This window comes from Vespula pensylvanica, chromosome 3 (genome assembly GCF_014466175.1).
Source record: "Vespula pensylvanica isolate Volc-1 chromosome 3, ASM1446617v1, whole genome shotgun sequence".
Taxonomy (NCBI): domain Eukaryota; kingdom Metazoa; phylum Arthropoda; class Insecta; order Hymenoptera; family Vespidae; genus Vespula; species Vespula pensylvanica.
In genome coordinates, this window is record NC_057687.1 from 6,660,517 (window position 1) to 6,681,070 (window position 20,554).

Genomic DNA, 20,554 nt, shown 5'->3' on the forward strand with positions numbered 1-20,554 from the left:
GAAAAAAAAAAAAAAAAGAGAGAGAGGGAGTTCTTTTATAATTTTTTTTTTATTACAACGAACGTAATTTTATTATGATTAATTTTTATTATAATATTAAAAGTTAACAATTTTACAAACGTTTTACATACGAGAAGTGGACAAAAAATGATAAATAAATAAGAAACAAATAAAATAAAATAAAAATATTGAAAAAAAGAAAGAAAGAAAGAGAATAGAGATGGGACACAATAATAATACTAAAGAGATAATAAATAAGAGACTTAATGTATTAAGCAGAAAAGATTTTCGCGGATCTGTATGAAATTTATTTTGATTAAAAATGAAATGATTAGAAGATGGAGATAAGAACTTTTAGATATGAATTGTAACTTTTAGTTAATGAATTGTAAAATGAATAATTAGGATATATAATGTCTTTTTTAATTGGAGTGACAATTAAATCATTTATTTATTAAGAAGGAAGTTAAATCTTCGAATTGAATGGTCAACAGAGTAAAATTAAAGTATCTAGTACTTTTAATTGAATGGAATGAATGTATGTGGATAGACATTTTCTAATAGATAGAAAATATTATGAAGCAATAGATATGTGAAAAATAAGTATGAAAATATGTGATGACGTAGCATTTTTACGAAGAATCGATTTTCATCGTGTTGTCCTAATAAACAATATTAATTAAAAAAAAAGAAAGTACGAAAGATTAATAGCGAACTTGACGAAGAAGTAAGAAAAAATGATATAAATAAGTATGACAATCCTCTTCTACGTCTCTCATATATAATTATCATACTGAAAGAATTAATGTTTATCCTCACTAATTGCAAGATTCCGATCAATTGACAACATGTTACACAAGTAGAATAGTTTGATTTATTATCCCGTTGATTTTCGATCCATCATTCGTTTCATAAAATTTTTTAATTTATTAAATTTTTAAATTACTTAAAATTCATTTATTATTGTATTTATTTATTATTTGTAAAAATTTGTTATATTTTATATTAGAATATCGTTGCGCGAAGAACGTCTAATAATTTCTTTTCTAAGCAAAACAAGAAAAAAGAGAAAAACAAAGAATTATTTATTACGTTAAAAAATTTAATTTAAATGAAAAGTATATATATATATATATATATATATATATATATATATATAGATAGATAGATAGATAGATAGATAGATAAATAAACGTCGTATTAATGTGCCATTCGTGTCGTCGATTATTGGATAATTAACCGCTTGCTCTTTATCAATAGCGCTTATCACTTTAGTGAAATATCAATAGCGGTAATATATCAGTATTAAACCAATAATCGGACCATGTTCCTAAAGAGCTTGACACAGCATATAAAGAAACGGAGTAAGATTAAACTCTTGTATTCTGTTTTCTAAAATTCTATGTCTTTTGTAAATAAATGAAGAGAGAGTTTCTCTCAGATATTATGCGATTGTGTTTAATCTCTTGAACCGAACGATATCTTTTTTCTTTTATTTTCTGAAACTCATGAAAAAACAATACATTAACTCATTTACATTCGTAAGCGGGATAATCCGCCTATCGCGATTTTCAATTATCAAGAACCGCGGAATATTCCGTTCTCGATAACATTCTCCCGTCACCATAAAATATTTCGGTAATGTCTTATGAGCAATATATTTTTATTATATTTTTCCTTATTTATTGTTCTTCAGACCTTTTTAATCACAATTAATCCGTTTAAGTATAGATAAGAACATAGAAATTTCATATTTCAAGAACGTTACAAGTACGTTATAGCGATTCTAACAATCTACTGATAAAAATTAAATATTAAAAAAAAATTAAGTATTTAAATTTAAAAAATTTCATACGTATATATAATCCGCATAAAAATATTTCCATTAATGAATCATTAATGCAATGCAGAATCCGTTTGTATTACATACAATTTATTCGAGCCAAACGAGCGAGATTTGATATTAAATTTTATAAATTATGTGACTCTGAAACAAAAAAATATATATATATATATAAGATTTCCAAATATACATTGGAAAAGACAAAATTGATTCTGAATCTGTTAATATAAATGTCGTGATGAATTTAATGAAAGAGAGTGAACTATTGCATCAAGGATACTGTCTTTACGTAGATAACTGATACAGTTCACCGATTTTATATCATGAATTGTATAATATGCAAGCAAATATTAAAATTTTGAAACCAACAACAGTAATGGATTATAATAAAAATATGGATGGATTTGATAAAGGGGACCAAATGTTAATTAAATTTCAAAAAATACGCAGATGTAAGAAAGTGTATACAAAAATATTTTCTTATTTTGTGGATATAATGCAGTTAAATAATTATATCCTCTTTAAGAAAAAATAAAAAGGATCGAACTTTCCATATTTACGAGCAAAAACTAGCGGAAGAAATTATTGTCAAGCGTTTAAAAAATAAAAAGATAAGGGAACAAAAAGAATAAAAATATCAAAGTGATACAGTGTACGTTTATATAAGTTCCTTAAAAGAGAAACTATTTTAAAATGTGATATTTGTGATGTACCGTTATGTATATATCATTTTAAAGATTATCATATTAATTAAAAAAAATCTACAGATTATCTCAGTTTATTTATTGTACAAATGTATAATATAATCTTTTGTTTGATCATTATACATAATTTCTAAATTAAAATTAATAATAAACAAAAATATAAGAACTACCGTTGCATGATTTTACGCGGTGATATGGGCCGATTATTAATTGAACGTCTCGGATGAATAATGTTAATAGTGTATTCAGAACTGTGATATAAATAGATTAATATTAATAACAATAATAATAATGTTAAAAACAAACAAAAATCTCGATCGTCTCTAATCGGAAATGATCAAAAGATTTCCTTTATTATTAGATGAAATGAATAAAAAAAAAAAAAAAAAGATAATGAATAACAAAAGAAAGTAATAAAAAGAAAAGAAAAGATATCAAGAATGACACTAATTCCGCACGTGCAGATGATAAGAGCCGTATTTTTTCTAAATTCACGTGCATATCGTTGAAATCCGCGTGTGAACAGTAATATAAACAAAATATGATTGCACCGGCGCGTCGGCGGGAAGCGAGGCCAAATTTCTTTTACTTTTACATTAAAAATTTGATCGCGCAATTTTTTATGTCGAATCTAGATAAAAGGTCGAAATATTCCAAAGAATTATCTCCCGCGGTGCCTATAATTAAAACCATATTCGAACGATTCGTTGATAATAATGAGAGTAAGAAAGAAAGAAAAAGAAGTTCGCACGATTTGTAACAGTGCTTCTCGTTTATTGAACATCATTTATGTATTTTTTCTTCATACGTAAGAATTTTCTGAAAAAAGAATTTTTTCTTATATCGAAGAATTTACAAATATTATTGTGAATTCGTAAAAATTGGCTAAAGGATTTTTTTTTAATATTTATATTTTTGAAATTTTTACTTATTTATTCGCCCTTATACAAATAATAATAATAATAATAATAATAATAATAATAATAATAATAATAATAATAATAATAATATTAATGTAATATAATATTATACAATAATTGTATTATTATATAAATATTTATTATATATTATAATTATTATAATATATAATGTTATATATATAGTAATATTATATTATTATTATTAAATTATTAATCGAATAGAAGAAATTATTATTGATCGATATATAAGCCAACTTACTGAAACACTGTTCAAGAAAAAATAAGAAAAGAGAGAAGTACAGTAACAGTAGCTTTAAAATCGTAATATCTCGTAAACGTTACAGCTAAAGTTCTCCGTCCTTTTCTTTTTCAGTGATGGGGTTCACCGGGGTCACCAATCAGAGAGGATCGCCGAGTAGTCTGGGCGAGCAGTAATATGAGTCTGTAGTAAGCGAAAACACTTCGATCGTGAACCGACTTTCTATAATAGTTTCCGTTATACTTCCGAAATAATTCGTTCTGGATTAGCTAAGTGTCTCGAAAGAAAAGAAAAATTGCAACTGGTTCAAGGTCATGGCTATCGCTTTATCTTCCTCATCTTCATCGTTCGAGCTGATGGATCTGTTTAGTTTAGCGATTCCAACAAATCTTGTTTTTGTCACATTACTCGCATTTATTTCATTGCCGTTCTTCCTTTTTCTTTATCCTGGTAATTTTTAATCATTTTAATATAATCAAAAGAATGTGAATAATTTTCTACACGAAAGATATTCCAGATCTTACATGACCAGTGAACTCATTAATCTAACTTCTCAATTTTTTTCTTCTTCAAGCTTCGTCATGGTCGAGAAAGTGTTGGATTAATTTCGTCAAGTGGAAGTATCCTAATTGTATCGTCGTCGAGGAAAATAATATTCGCAGTATTTTGGATCAGGGTAGAAATCATGTGAGTATTAATTACCACGAAATGATTACCAGAATATCAACGGGGAATTATCATATTTGTCGGATAACAATTTAGGATATTTTTTTTGTTCTTCTTCCTTAGGGTATATATACTCTGCTGGTTCAAGGTCGATCAATTGCTGAAGGTACGAGAAGTCATCTGTTACATTTGACATCGAAAAAGAAATTTTTGAGATTAACTTTGACAACGAAATGGGGTCTCTATGTTTGGAAGGATAACGAACAATTTTCTGTGGACAATCATCTCTTAAATTCACCATGTTCATTCCGAGGCAGGCCTCTCACCGAATCCAATATACAGGTTCTGACAAAGAGATTGCTTAATGGGATACCTATAATGAGATTCAAGTCATTGCATATTGCGTGCGTGCTGGTGTGTATGTACTCGCGCGTGTGTGTACGCGTACACATGTGTACGTAGATGCTAATAACGTTTGAAACTGCGTGCAACGCACGGAAATATAGTCTTGACCTTCCTTATCACAGAAAATACTCAACTAAGTAAAATTTATCGCTTTAAAGTTCTACGAAAACAGTAAAACCATCGCGATTACAACTAAACCAAAGATGTTATATTTTCTACGTAATCAAAATTATTGAACGGGACCTTTCATGAGAACTTTAACAGAAAGAATAATATATGAGTCATAGTTTGTTTAATGAGCATAATGTTCCCGCGTATTTTTTCAAACGTTGTCTAACGTTTAAAACGAAGAGATAGATAAATTTAATTAATGAAAAAGCGTAAGTCGAAGTTCACTCTTTTGCAATGGGAGATTAAATGCATATGAGCGAATTTATGTCGCGTTTTTTTTCAAAAATAACATGTTTTTTAGGATTACGTGAGTGATGTAACTTCAAAATTTCTTCCGGCCGGTCGATCTCCATGGCAGGTAAACGTGATAAATTGTTTCTTTCGTGGCGAAGAGTATCAAATTTGTTTGGTTCGTGTCCATCATTTGCTACTTCGTTTGGAACATCTATCCCTCGCTGATTTTCTACCTTTGAAATATTCAACCGAGAATTGGGCTTGCGAAGAAAGTGATTCACCATTCACGAATCTCTATGTTGAACCTTCAGCATTACCTCGACTTCATCAAAAGCTTACAGAAAACTTTAGTAATTATTGGAACGAGTTTCTTTGCAATAATGACCCTATTGAACGACCAGAAATAATGAAGAAACGAATAGGAATCTTCCAGTGTATTAAAATTGGTGTGATCGTTTTGGTAGCTACTTCAAAGGAATTGACTAGGTAAAAAATGAATGACTAGCTATAATGAACTTATCTTGACTTTAATCTTTCTTAAATTTCCAGGCAATACAGAAAATCCGAAGGCCTCAGATTCTTCGATTTTTTCACAATACTGCAAAGAGAAGTCAATAAGAGAAACTTTGGAGTCTTCATAACATTCTATGCCGTTTTAAGAATCTTTCATCCAATTGATACCATTTATTCGATCTTAGCCTGGTCATGGTACCTATTTATCATGTTAACTTTGAAGACACCTGTATTGATTTTTCGAGAATTTCAAGCCCTGCAATCGAAGTACAAACACTTCTATCCGGACACTTTGATTTCGATGATCTGGTGCTACCTGCCATTAATAATCCAAGCTACGATCGAAGTGTTCTCTATTACATGGATCGCAATAGGAGCTCCGAAGTTGATATTGGAGGAACTTTTCTTGAAGCATCCTCAAGCCAATCGATTGCAAACGATATCACCCTGTGGTAGAAAAGTCGTGGCTTGGTCCGAAGAGGTCAGTTTGGATGTATTGAAAAAGATTTCCAGTGTGACAGGAGCTACAGACGCTGAAATCCTTTTAACAGCTATCGTCGACTCTTTGAAGGAATATTTTAGGCATTCTGGAGTTAGAATTCCGGACGACGTTTTAACTACAGCAAAATTCGTCAATCAAAAAGCTATCTTCTTGCATAATCATGAAACTAGAGGTATCGTTTGTTTGGCTCTACCAACGAGAACTCCACTTTTCGAGGACGATCTACTTGAGATTCTTCAGGTGAACGATCTTACAAATGAAACTCTTTCGAATTTTATAAACTTCAATAACTTGTATAACATTTTCCCAAGGTGATACAAAGAAATGTTCAAGAGACAAGAGCAAAGCAGAGTGCCATTTATGCCATCACAGCAACTGAAACATCACGTGGTTTGATCTCTTCATCCTTTCCTTCCATACTTCTCAAATTGATACTCAATCAATTATCGAGAAGATATTCGTTGTCTCTAACTCATGTTGATGGTAATCTACAAGTAGAAGGTGTAGATGCTGCGGTTTACTGGAGACCACCTCAAGGAAATTGCAGTAAATTATTTTTGTTTATTTCTTTTTTTTTTTTATATAAGATTTTCCAATGATTTTTATTGAAGATCATCATAAGTATAATTCAATCACTGTATTCTTTTTCGTAGATATGTCGATAACTCTGCACAGGTACGGTAATGGAGTGCGTTTAGGTGTTATGGGAGATGCCTTGATTGGTCCACAGCATTCGATCATAACCAGGACGTTCCCCAAAAGTCTACAAAATCTTTCTGCGATCGTTGGTGTTCCAAAAACTCCAGTGTTAGAAAACCAGAGTCGTAGTCCAAGTCCACATTCAGTTAGTCCAACTACATCGCCTGGATACTGATAAAATTATTATATGTCTTAACTTTTGGATCTCAAGGACAATGAATTGTTTCTCGTCGTCCATCTTGGAACATTTAGAAGGATATATTTATCATTCCAGGATTTTTTTTACGTTCAGAATCAAGACAAAGAAAAAGAGAAAGATATACAATCATATGTTCAACATACATACACACACACACATTATATATATATCATATATACAATATACAGATATATATATATACTCATACATACATATATATAAATTATATGATTTATAAGTCTAAGAAAGACTTGACGTCAAAGTGAAATCCTACTGAAAGGAGCTGACCCAAATCTCGGCTAACTTATCGATTTCTTACTTCTCATTTAGTCTATTCTTCCGTCCTTCGAGTGTGTATCAGTCAACATACAGAGAAAATATCTGTATGAACAATATTATTTACAATGTACTGATTATACGTTGGAAAAATTTCTTGATGTTATTTATATTGATATATAAGAGATGTAAGAAGAAAGTAAATTTACTTCGAATTTTTCTTGAATTAATCTTTATAAACAAGATAAGTGAATATTATTCGAGAAATGAAGATCGATTGAACGACACTCAATAATGTTTTATTGGACGGATTCTCTTTTTTGAGATATTTTTCTTTTTACAAAATTTAAGATCTTATAAAACTTTTTGAACCACAGATGAAAACATTGTAAGTTGCTACTTGATCATTCTTGATTCATTTATTATGCTATTAAGAACAAAAGCATACGTTTAGATATTATGTTTGTTTTGTCTCTTCAAGATAAGATATACTCGCGAAGAGTGAATATCTTATTGTCAGTCAATGTTCTCATAAATTTGATCGAAAATTGTCTACATATATATTCTAGAAATTTGAATTTTGATAAGGAGATGAGTTAGAACAAGGAAGATCTCGTTAATCGCGAAATCAGCTTTAATCAGTTTAGAATACAAATTGTTCTTTACATTTTAAATGTATTATTTCTAATTAAATTGAATAAAATAATCATTCTAGAACTAATCACAGAGATCAATTGACCGTTAATGCAATTTCATGAAATACTTCCAATGGATATTTCCTTCGTCTTTTTGAAAGTCATTATTTTGAAAAAATTTGTGATATATAGTTAGAACATGCATTATATAAAGATAAAGAACACGCATGTCAGCATACAATTACTTCTTGAATCGTAAGTGTATTACGAATTTCGTTGTATATACGTTTATAAGATACACATACTTAAATAATGAAATTTTTGTTCGCACGACTATTCACCGATAGCTTCGATGCTCGGAAGCCCCTGCAAAATTCTGCTCCTAAGTACATCGAAGGCACATCTTTTATTAGGCACGACTATAGGGAATTTCTTGTTTTCGGCATTGCGAAAAATGTTAGGACAGAATATCTTCGAAATTAATCGAAATGATGAAAACGAAAAGAAGAAAAAAGAAAAAATCATTCGTATTGGTTTACAATTATTTATGCAAATAATAAGTCGCCTGTGAATATGTAATGCTTCATACATGATCGATAACCGCTTACGAGTGCCATCTATTAGTAAGAAACTTTGTTCGACCCTTTATGATAGGCAACGCATGCGTACGTAAAAAGAAACTACGTTGCATATCGAAGGGGCTTAAAAAATGTTTCATACTGACGGATAGCGTTAGCAAGTTCAATTATCGACCAAGTATGAAGTGACGTCAATTTTCATTCGCTCAACGCACATAAATATATAATTATAGAAAATCTATAATATGAACATATTTGAATAACAATAATGTTAAATAAAGTAATAAACGAATTAATTACGTAATATTCAAAAATGATTATCAATAAAGAGTCGTTCGTGATGTTTGCTATTATTACTCTAGGACTAGAAACAGGGACTGTACGTCCTGGCACGATAGGTGTAAAATGTGTAAAAAGATAGTACGATTTAAATTTATCCCATAATTGGCTGAAGTTTTGATTGTTTCAACGAAACGATATACACCAAATAACGTTACAGAAAAAAAAAACTTGTACTAAGAAAAGGAATTAATTAATATTATAAATTATTTTTGAATTTGATCCTCACTTTTCTATTAATTCAAACAGAACAATTAATTTTTAGCTATATCACGCTTCTAATTTATCTATCAGGCATCCATCAAAAAAGAATTCAACTACGCTTGATTTTGTGTCAAAGTTAACCGTTCCATCTCGATCAGGCCGCTACCCCAAATCTTTCGATTTTTTGTAAAAGGTATAATACCTATCAAGAGTCCAGCAACAATGATCCATAAACCAGCCATCGTAAAAGACATTTCCCAAGAATTCGTTATATCGAATAACCAACCGGCCAGCGGTGGCCCTAAAAGATTACCAATACCCTGACAGAGCAAAGTTAGACCATAAGCAGTGGTGAATCTTTCCAAGGGTATCAATTCAACCAGAATAACCGGCGTGAAGCTGAAACTACTGGCGAAGAAGAGTCCAAAAGATGCAGATGTGATAATCAATGGGATGTAATATACAGTGAACGTAGACATCAGAATCGTAGATACGCCACAAACAGCCAAACAACAAGCATATGTTTTGCTGACGTTCATCCAAGGCTGATCACCAGCCCATCCAAGACCGATCTGTTAAAATGACCAAGACTATAATTCTGCTGGTGATTTTTTTCTATTACACATGCTTTGACTTACCATTCCAATTGTATTCGTTATACCAATAATGCTAAGGAGATTAGCACCATCAGACTCGGAGTAACCATTCCTAGTGAGATGTTCGGCGAGGTAGAAGTAAGGCACGATAAACCAAGTGAACAATAATATTGTCGAGAGCGACATCAACAGGAAATGAAACTCCAGGAACATCGAAAAGTCCATCATACCTTTCAACAGATTCACTAATTCGCTATACCATTTCTAGAAAAAAAGATATTTTAATACCTTTTATGAATTATTCGTCAAGTCAAAATTGTTTTCATCATATCCAAATAATTTTACCTCTTCGCTTTCCTTCGCCAACGTAGTCATACTATTTCTATAAATGTTTGGGCAGCTGCTGGCTCTTAGTCTATATTTCTGAAGATTTAATGCTGCACCACGATACATGACCGAATTTCTATGAACCCTAATATCTTTGAAGTAATGTGTATTTGTGCTGAATTGCCTTCTCAACCAAGGCAACGAATCCGTTCTGACGACTCCATCCGTTAAACCGGGTATGTGATGCCTTGATTTTACCTTTTCGGTATCAGTCATCTTAAATCATCCAACATAGAACACATGTAATACTAATGTATATGTTATACATCCTAAATATTTTCTCCATATCCTTTAAAATAAAACTTACTGGTATTACGACGTCCTTCTTTATGAAGTAACTGGCTTCGTCGACGTCCATTAAAATTTTCTTATCGCCATTACTGTTCTCATTCGTCTCCTGATATTCCGGATGGATATTCTTATTTTCGTCAGCCTTCTTGACCCTATCGAAATATAAACGATATGAACATTGTATCGTGTGAAGGATATTGTACGGAATCTAAGGTAAGAAAAAGAATCAAATTTATAAACCTCATAGACATAGTGACGCCAGCTTTCTTGTAATCATCTCCCATAGAATCATCCGCTAGTTTATCCGAGAGACTTCGACACTTCAAAAGATTCGGATAATTTTCTAGAATGACATTGTAAAGTCTTGAGTTAGCGGAGAGTGATTGTAAAACTTCCAAAGGCACCTGAAATCCTCGTAGACAGATATTTCTCCTTATCGCTTATCTTCATTTCCAAAAAGAGACAACAACTTCGGTTCTAGATCGTTCAACCTAGTTGATCATTACGATTTACATCCTACCTTCTCGCACTCCTTGACGAAAGTAGGTAAATTGACGACGCTTCTGAAAGTCGAACCACGCGTGGCAGCTCGATTAGGTGTTGCTGTACTAGTACCAAGACTTTGAAGTAGGTATTCCGTTTTGCCACTTTTCAACATCTGTCGGATTTCTTCGACACCTGGAAATTCATCGGAAAAGGCATGGGACGAACCATCGACCTCGGATTTGATGGTATTCGACTTTTTCGGAGAAGACAATGCCTGCTTTTTTTGTTCCAAGATCCACCATTCCGGATCACGCATGACTGCACCGCAAACGATCATGTTAAAGAATGTACCAGCCAGCATCAGACAAGTACCACGCCAACCATATTCCTCGATGAAGAAAGTTGTCATCGGTGCGTAAACGAAGGTACCTATACCGGTACCACATGCCCCAAGACCTACAGCTAAGGTACGCTTCTTGTCGAACCAATAAGCGATGCTCACGACCGCAGTGACGTAGCACAAACCTAAGCCCAAACCCGCAATGACGCCAAAGGTCAAGTACATTACCTCGATGGTGTTACTGAAGCAGCTCAGAACAAAGCCAAATCCCGAAATAAGGCCTCCGGCGATCGTCATCTTCCTACAACCGTAACGATCTACTAAAGCAGACATGACAGGACCAGATAACAATGGTACAGCCATAAACAGAGAACCAATCCAAGCTGTTTTCGCCTTGCTAGCTCCAAATTCTTTAAGAAACTCGATGTAAAGCAAACCGAAACTGAAGGATACTCCATCGGCTATCATGGAGATTACCAGAGAGGCTAAAACGACTACCCATCCCCAACCACCGTCCGGTATACGTGGCTTTTTGCTAACTTCCTTATCTGCGATCGTAGAATCGAGATCATTCTCCAAATCAACGGCGCTGTCAAAATCGCTGATGTCTTTTATATCTCCTTGATATCCAGGGTTGGCTATAATAATTGGTGTTATCGAATCGTCGTTATTTGGATTTTTTGTTGAAGGACTCTTTCTTGATTCTATCGTTGAATTTGGAAACATCAAACGATGTTCCGCTGGTGTGGTTGAGAACATTCTATTATCCTCCGTACCATCTGTGTCAGGACTCAGGAAATCAAACTTATCTCCTAATTCATCTTCCAAACTCAGTACTCGATTTCTACCGAAATTATCTGGTGACATCGTCAGGAGGGTGTCCTTATCCGGTGATAAAGATTCTATGCTTCTATCTATCGTACGAGCTGGTGTTGACTCAAGTAATCTTTCATCGGCTAGACTACTCAAATCCTCGGTGTTACCTGAATCCTGACAGATACCTGAACTTTTGGACGACGAAGTATCGCTGATTTGACCGTCGAAATCGATTCTATTAAAAAAATCAGGTTCAGGAGTTCTGCAAGGAGAACTTGGGAATATTGTTGGACTTCCATTATGCCAACCAACGATCGGTGCTCTTCTCCTCGGATATAAATTTTTAATATCGTTCGAAGATAATCGACTATCGATCAAATCCTTCTCTGGATATACCATAACCGTTCGATCATTATTATCGTTAATGTTGTTATTATTGTTGTTACTATTGCAACCATCGTTATCTATATTGATCTCCGAATTTCCCAAGGACATCGGAAGCCTGTTAATATCATTATCACAGTCTTCTACGTACTTTGTATTTCTCCGATCGGCCATTTTCACGGCTTTTAAATATAACTATTGCCCGAGTGGATCCAACGACGGGGCCAACCTTTTAGCCCTTGGATCTCGCCCGGAATAGATCTGCCACGCCTTTCTCCTACCATAAGGACCTTCCAGCCGTGCTCGGATACCTCGAATGTCGATCGTTTCAGCATGCACGCTTCCTCGATTTCTTCGTCCTATGAACAATAATATTGTAGTATTTTATTATTAAACTTCTTCATCGGTTCAATCAAAATGACTAGAAAGAAAACAATATTATCAAAAGAAAAGAAAAAAGAAAGTCAAGAGAAAAGATATTAACGAAGCAAATGGAGTAAAATGAATGATTAACCAGATAAGGTATACTTGTTCTCGTTTATATTGTAACTGCAATTATCAAGCAACTAGTAAACAATGGGGTTACTGTTTTTCTCGACATCTACCTACATACTATTTACAGACAACTATCTTTCAATTATGTCCGATTAATGATAGCTAGACATCGTCTTGTATATGATGAGCTCTTCGTCATACTTTCAATAATTTGTACGTCCACTGTTACAAGAAACTCGTTAAAATTGATCAACGATATCAACAAAAGTTTTGTGAATGACGCTTCGTTGTGCAATATTCTATAATTTCTTTCATTAGGCTATCTTTAGAAATTCTTAATGAATTCGACATTTTTTCTAGACATTGTCGTTTATTATTATTATTATACAATACACATAGTGTTATTTACAATTGATAGTTAGTCAACGTTTTCAGAAAGGAAATACGATTTATTTATAATAAATAATAGAATTAGTTACTCACCGTCGAGGTAGTGTAAAGACTAAAATACGTGCAAGCATGTGTGGGCGTAGAAAAGTGCGTGCGACACTTGACGGTTTGAGCAAATAATAATAAAAATGGAGCTAAATAAATAAATTACGAAAAGAAAAGAAAGATCAGGAATTAGCATCTACGAAATTAGTTAAACGTACAGCATGCAGGATTTTGAGTACAAAAATGAACTCTATTTCCTTAAAAACTGAAAAATAAAATTGATTAATCGACAGAAAACTGATTAAACAGCTGAAAATAATAATTATAAAAAATGATCACTCGCTGTCCTGTAAAATTTGTATAAAAAATTATTCTCACTTGTTAATTTCGTGTTTAACACTATTTAAGCCAAATAATTTTAATTGTTATTTGTTATTGGAAGATCTCGTATTACATAATCAATGTCACATTTGTTAAAACGTAAATTGTTATGACGTAAATGAACAACCTATTATCACGTGGTTACGTGATTAATCTGTAATTAAGCTGTTAATAACAAGCATTCACCTTTATTAATTTTTCAACGTTTTCTCTCTCTTCATATTTACAATGAATTCTCTTAAAGAGACTATATCGATTTTAATTACGAAACCATATTTCTCCTGCTAAAAACAACGAAATTAAAAAGTCATCATAATTTAAAAGTCTTATCGTTCGATAAACGTGATACATTCTCGTGTTATATACGTTTTCTTTCTCAAAAATTTCATTTTACTCTTTTGTTTTTTCTAATCTCCTTATCTATTATTAAGAATAGTTAATAGTCGTTTCTTTTGTGAAATAAGTACTAATAGGTCAACGATCGATTGGTAAGTCAGGGACGACGTTATAGTTAAGCACGAAGTTCAAAGTCGCCTCTCTCTTATACAGATCTAATCTTTCCTAACTCAAGGCCATCTATTGTTAAATTATTTTCTATCACGAAAAAATAATTTTCTCATATCTGCCCCTTTTTAAAATTCCAATTAACCCAGTCAAGCCAATTTAAATATTGATCAATTTAAATATTGATGAATTAATTTAATTATTATTATTATTATTACTAATATAAATCTCTCAATACACTATACCTATGTATATGTAACATGTATATGTATATATGTGTATATATATATATATATATTATATATTAACGTCAATATTATCAATAATATTATTATTATTACAATTAATTTAATTTCTGTCGTAAATTCTTTAATGAAAATTTGATTAATTTTCTTTTTCTTTTCCTTTTCACAGAAACAAAAAGATTTCTTTAGGAACATTTATATTCTCATATACACTAGGAGCACCCGGTTATCCGATGCTTACCATCGGTGGGAGGAAGAGGTATCACCATGACGACCGACTTGGTCGATTTTCGCGTCTCCGCTTTTATCGGCGAGAAAAACACATAAAGACAAGATCTTCCGATTCTTAACATATTTTTTGATAAATTAACTTCATTTGAAAATTAATAAAATTATGTTTGAAGAAACGAAAATGTGGCTTGGGCAGAAAGAAGAAATTACAACTTTTCTTTTTCATTAAAAAAAAAAAAAAAAAAAAGAAAGGAAGAAAGAAAGAAAGAAAGAAAGAAAAAAGTCCAGAAGAAAAATATGTAATTTTTGAACAGTCAAGTTAAATATATATTCTGGTATAAACAATAGATTGCAAAAGTTCACTATTTTCTATTTTCGAACTTCCGTTCATAACTGCCACGCCTCGTGGCACTGAAAATCCAATGCAAATCGATAAAATTAAAGCAAATACGAATCGTTGACTATCATTATTAAAATTACGAGTAGTTATAGATCGATTATAGATTATTACTTTAATTCAATACTTTAAAGGTCTTCGTACTTTGAAGAGAAATGACTCGATTCTAGAAATTTGAATTAAATGGATTGACTATCGATAAAAGATCAAATCAGTTATTCATAATCGATTTTCTAAAATCAAATTACTTAAGGCGATCAATGATTTCGTGTAAACGAATAAACTTAAACATAATTTTCTTATAAAGCTTTCATCTATTCCATATGCAAAGTTATTGTAGAAATTATATTTCCAAACTATCTTTTATCCTGAAATGATTATAAACATAAATATATACCTGCTACCATTTGACAAGAAGCCATGTACAAACGCGATAGAGCGTGACACAGATATAGTCTCGAGTGTCACAGTCCTCGATAGATATAAGTAACATCTATATATATATATATATATAGACATACATGTATATATGATGTAGAGAAAAACCAGCTTTTACGAATGGTATCGACATTTTTTCTCGAATAAAAATGACAAGAAAATCTAAAATTTGTGAAGATTTCCGACGATTCCTTTTTATCGAGCTGTGTTTTTTTATGTACATAAATAAAAAAAAAAAGTGATGTAAGTAGCGATAAGACGACGAGACTGCGAGTTCCGATTTAGACAAATAGAGAATCATCTCAAGGACGAATGACAGGTCGTGTATATATATACTCAGGGTGGAGCATGTATATGGATGGAAAATCTTATATATCTTAGTTGATTATAAATATGTGACAATAATTGATTGATAAATAGTAATCTGATAATTATTATCAAATCACCTTGTTAAATATATAAATGTTTTTCAAATTGTTGACTTATACTATTTAACTCTCTACAATGTATTCGTAGAGAATGAATAAAACATTTAAATGGTAATACACATATAACACATATAGTAACACATATAGCAAAGCCATATAGTGATTGACAGCAATAATATTAACGGCTTTGTATGAGCTATTATGTTAATCAATCCACATTAATTGACTTTTCTTCGCGATTTTTCAATCGATTGCAACGCTATCTGCAATAGATGAAGCGCACACGTGTTATACTTCTTGAAATATAAACGTGCGCACGTGTTCAATTACGAACGAGTAATAATTAATTCTATAAAAAAGGAAAAAAGAAAAGATATCACTTCTTATCGATCGTTTTCCTCAGTTTGATTTTGTTAAGAACATCGTCAGAATATCTTTTTGGTAGACGTAAGAGACTTGGATCAGATCCAAAATCGATTTCGTCCAAAACTTATAACCGTCGTAGTTTCATGAACGAGCTACTATTTTTAATTGCGTTTTGCTATAGTTGATTTATATCCGGGATACTATAGATAAAAACTTTGTCTAGACGAATTCCCTCCTTTCTCCTTCATCAAATTTGAGAACGTTCTCCTTCGGTTATTTTAAGTTAATTAGCTTTCTATATAAAACCATTTCACATTTTCATATATCTATATTTTTTAAATCTTCCTTTATCTTTTTATCATAGAATTAATTCATAATCAGATGTTAAGTACATTAAATTAGGTCTACCGACAAATTCTGCACTTTTTATTTATCTATCTTTAAAATAATTAAAAAGAAAAATAAAACTGAACTACGCGGATAGAACTTTTCGATAGATCCTAATACTTAGTGTAGTCAAACTATAAATTTTACATTATATACATTTCTTTTTTGATACAGAAAGGAAAGAAAACAAAAATTAAGAAAAATATGTAGAACGATAGTACCGACGAATGATCAACCCAACTTACCACGAAAGACTTATCCAAAGTCCGTTCAAAATCGATCCAAACGTAAGAAAGTACGTCTCGCCCCTTTTCGAATTTTCGCGGAAAAACAATGGACGACACCTTCTCCTTCTTCTTAAAACTTTCAATTTTCACACAACTTTATTCCTTTTTAATAAAATATCGTAACACTCTCGGTGTGATCTTTTTGAAACAATTTTGTTTTTTACTGAAAAAAATTTTTTCTCTCTTTTTTTTCTCTTCTTCTCTTTTCTTTTCTTTTTTTTTCTTTTTTTTTTTTTTTTTTTTTTATTGACACGCACACGTGTGAGAGAGACGGAGACAAAGATAGATAAATAGAGGAAGAGACAGAGAGAGAAAAATGAAAAAAATTATAGATCTCAGAGAGGGTTGTTTAACGCAAGAATGTGCGCACGCTCGTGAACGTAATAATAAGACAACTTCTCTCTACGAAGAGACACGATAAACTGAACGAAGTGAGTTCAACACTGTAGGCAGCACGGAAAACGCGTCATTCAGAGAAGAAGGTGCAGAAACAACGCACCTGTATCCGGCGTTCTTGAGAGCGCATGACGAGAATCTCTCGCTCTTGCGCACTGCCACTATGCGAGGAAAACACGAAACGAATTATCATTTTTACTGCTATGTCTACTATCCGTACATATGTATATATGTATATATCCACAAAGTTCGACGATAAATCCCGATCCTCGTTGAATTTATACGCTCAAAACGAATCGATAAAATTACACGAAACACGAATATTTTATATTTTATATAAAAATATCTTTTTTTCTTTTTCAAATTCAAGAATATAAAAATTATTTTTTATACTTGAGAAAAAAGTTGTGTATGTTTATATGTAACATAAAATAAATAATGTGTGTGTGTGTGTGTGTGTGTATGTGTGTATATATATAATATACTTAGTGTGTATGTATGTCTGTATGTGTCTCATAAATTTATATGGCTCTGTCCACTTATTATCCTATTATCTTTTTGTTTTCTATTTTCTTTCCTCTTGTAATTTTACTATATAAATTATTATCACACTTTTAAAAAAAGCAAATATTTGAAAGAAAAAAAAGAGAAAAGATAAATGATAACCCCGGCAATATACGATACAAGAGTAATTGTAATAATCTTGATGCGTTTTCTTATCGCACTGAAGTATTATTAATGCGTTGCAACATTGATATAATCAGTAAGCATATGTAGGTATGTATGTATGTAAGTATGCATGTATGTATGTATGTATGTATGTATGTATGTATATGCATGCATGTCTATTTATGTACGAGTATCTCAACTCTTTGTAACGAAGCTTTGAACTCAGTAGTATGAAATGAAAAAAAAAAAATAAAGAAAAGAAAACATGAAAAGAAAAAAAATATGGCACAATTTTGTTTCTTTTTTATTTCAAAGAAAAGAAATAAAAATCTTGATTAAAAAATGAAAAAACACAATCGATGTATTAAAGATATTTAATAAAAGGGTTTACGTAGAATGAATTTTGTTTCTTTTAAACGTAGATTTTTTATTAGATAAGAGAGAAGCCGGATTGTGCTGTTGCTTCCTCAAAATTAACAACCAAACAAATCCTCGATGCGACCTACGATTAAAAGACCTCGTTTACTCTCTCACTCATGCCGCATATGTGTGTGGGTGTGGGTATGTAAGTGTATTTTCCTTATTCTGTTCTTATTATTCTTGGTCTTTTAACTTGCTAACTTTAAAACTACGGATCGAGGTGTCATCGATCGACGCGATCGATCGAAATTGATCTTATCATGTACACCTTCATACATTCGTAATGTGATTATTTTTGTCTTCATAATAAAATATTTCTTTATATACGTTTCCTAGATACGCCTTCTCGAAGCTACGGATGCGCGAACTGGCGCAATCATATAACGCATAAACATACGCACTTTTTAAAACATCTTTCTTTCTAACACAATCAGACGAGAAAGTTTTCCAAGTAACTTTACGATAACTTTACAATTAAATGCACGCTTTAAACTCCTTAACGATTACCTTTTTTTCATTTAACAAATATTTTTAAATAAAAAAAAGCCGTCGATTACATCAATTTTGTCAAGAATGAAAAAAAAGAAAATATATATATATATATATATATATACATATACATCGAAATGATTTCAAAGAAAAAAATTAATTAATTAATTCGTCACTTAATTAAACAATTAATTTTTCTTTTTCTTTTTCACAAATCGAAACAAAGTAACATAACGAAGATTTTTGAAATGTTATAATATATTAAAAAATTAACATAAAAATCATCGAGAACAATTCTATTCATTTTGAGTAAATTTCGATTGTCCATGTATATGTGTATATACGTATGTATACATGTATGTATGTACATTCGCATTATTATCTTACTAGTGTTTTAAATTTATATCGAATTTTCTCTATGGTAGCAATTAATTGTATAGTTATCGTAATATATATACATATACATATATATATATGTATATATATATATATGTATGTATATATATATCTTTCTAGCTAAATATCACAAAACACACTGATCGACTCGTATCCGTAAACACAGTGAATGTTTCAAACTCGAATATTATGTATTAATATCGATACGATTCCAATACTACGTATTTATGTATTATACGTTCAAAAAACGGGATACCACACACGTTTAAGTGAAACTTCGAATTCTTTGTTTTTCCTTTTCTTTTAATTTTTTTATTTTTTTCTTCTTCAACTCTATCCGCGAAAAGTAGATATGAGATAATAATTCTAAATTGATACGAAGGCCACGTGAAACTATATACTCCGCGTAAGAAGATGATCTTGATCCTTCGGATAAAAGGGCACGCATACATTCATCCATTCATTCACTCAGACGCTATGCAATCTAAGCTATCCATTTTTTCTTGTAGAATAGTTCACAATGCTCATCATCGAATCCACTGATTCATCATCACAGAAAAGCAGTATATATATATATACATATACCATTATTTACAAACGCTTCTTTAAATTACGAGTACACGCCATCCTGATGATACTGATGATAAGGATGATGTTGATGAGATGACGATGATGATAATGATGATGATGATAATGAAGATAGATATAAAGAATGAAGAAAAAGAATAGAAAACAACTACGTGAATATTCAAGTATTATGTAAATCAGTTATTGATATACGTATGTACTTGAATGATAAATCTGTGAAGAAAAAAGAATGAAAGAAAAAGGAAAGAGAGAGGGAGAGAGAGAGAGAGAGAGAGAGAGAGAGAGAAAAGAGGTGCTGCATGGTGCATTGAAAAAATTCACACTGATAACTAAAAGGCGTTATCCCCGGATAACTTGTCAAATTACGTCACGAAACTACAAGCTCGTGCAACGTGTGTGAACGAAAAAGAAGGAAACTATAAACACTAGTAGACATCTAACAACGATCATGAAGGAATATGAATGGAACAAGGTCGAATATTGTGCCTCGTGAATTGATTCCTCGACACCAACGATTCGCCATTCTCCTCTATGTACGTATTTGTATTTGTGTCT

The 20,554-nt window shown here is 31.6% G+C and overlaps 2 protein-coding genes across 3 annotated transcripts; one reads left to right on the plus strand and one right to left on the minus strand.

Moving 5' to 3' along the window:
• The first annotated feature begins 3,772 nt into the window (after positions 1-3,772).
• Positions 3,773-8,112, plus strand: LOC122627596. Its single transcript, XM_043808833.1, has 7 exons — positions 3,773-4,176; positions 4,301-4,413; positions 4,516-4,734; positions 5,270-5,688; positions 5,752-6,457; positions 6,529-6,763; positions 6,871-8,112. Exons 1-7 carry the CDS (start codon positions 4,041-4,043, stop codon positions 7,089-7,091), a joined length of 2,049 nt encoding a protein of 682 aa, XP_043664768.1. The 5' UTR covers positions 3,773-4,040; the 3' UTR covers positions 7,092-8,112.
• Positions 8,003-17,525, minus strand: LOC122627592. Of its 2 annotated transcripts, none has more exons than XM_043808825.1 (7): positions 17,000-17,523; positions 10,942-12,806; positions 10,662-10,825; positions 10,438-10,573; positions 10,089-10,346; positions 9,786-10,007; positions 8,003-9,719 (listed from the first exon to the last, which is right to left on the minus strand). In XM_043808825.1, exons 2-7 carry the CDS (start codon positions 12,619-12,621, stop codon positions 9,261-9,263), a joined length of 2,919 nt encoding a protein of 972 aa, XP_043664760.1. In that variant the 5' UTR covers positions 12,622-12,806; positions 17,000-17,523; the 3' UTR covers positions 8,003-9,260. The 2 variants fall into 2 exon arrangements, with proteins under 2 accessions (XP_043664760.1, XP_043664761.1); XM_043808826.1 differs by having other exon boundaries at positions 9,594-9,737; positions 17,000-17,525.
• Between the last annotated feature and the right edge of the window lie 3,029 nt (positions 17,526-20,554).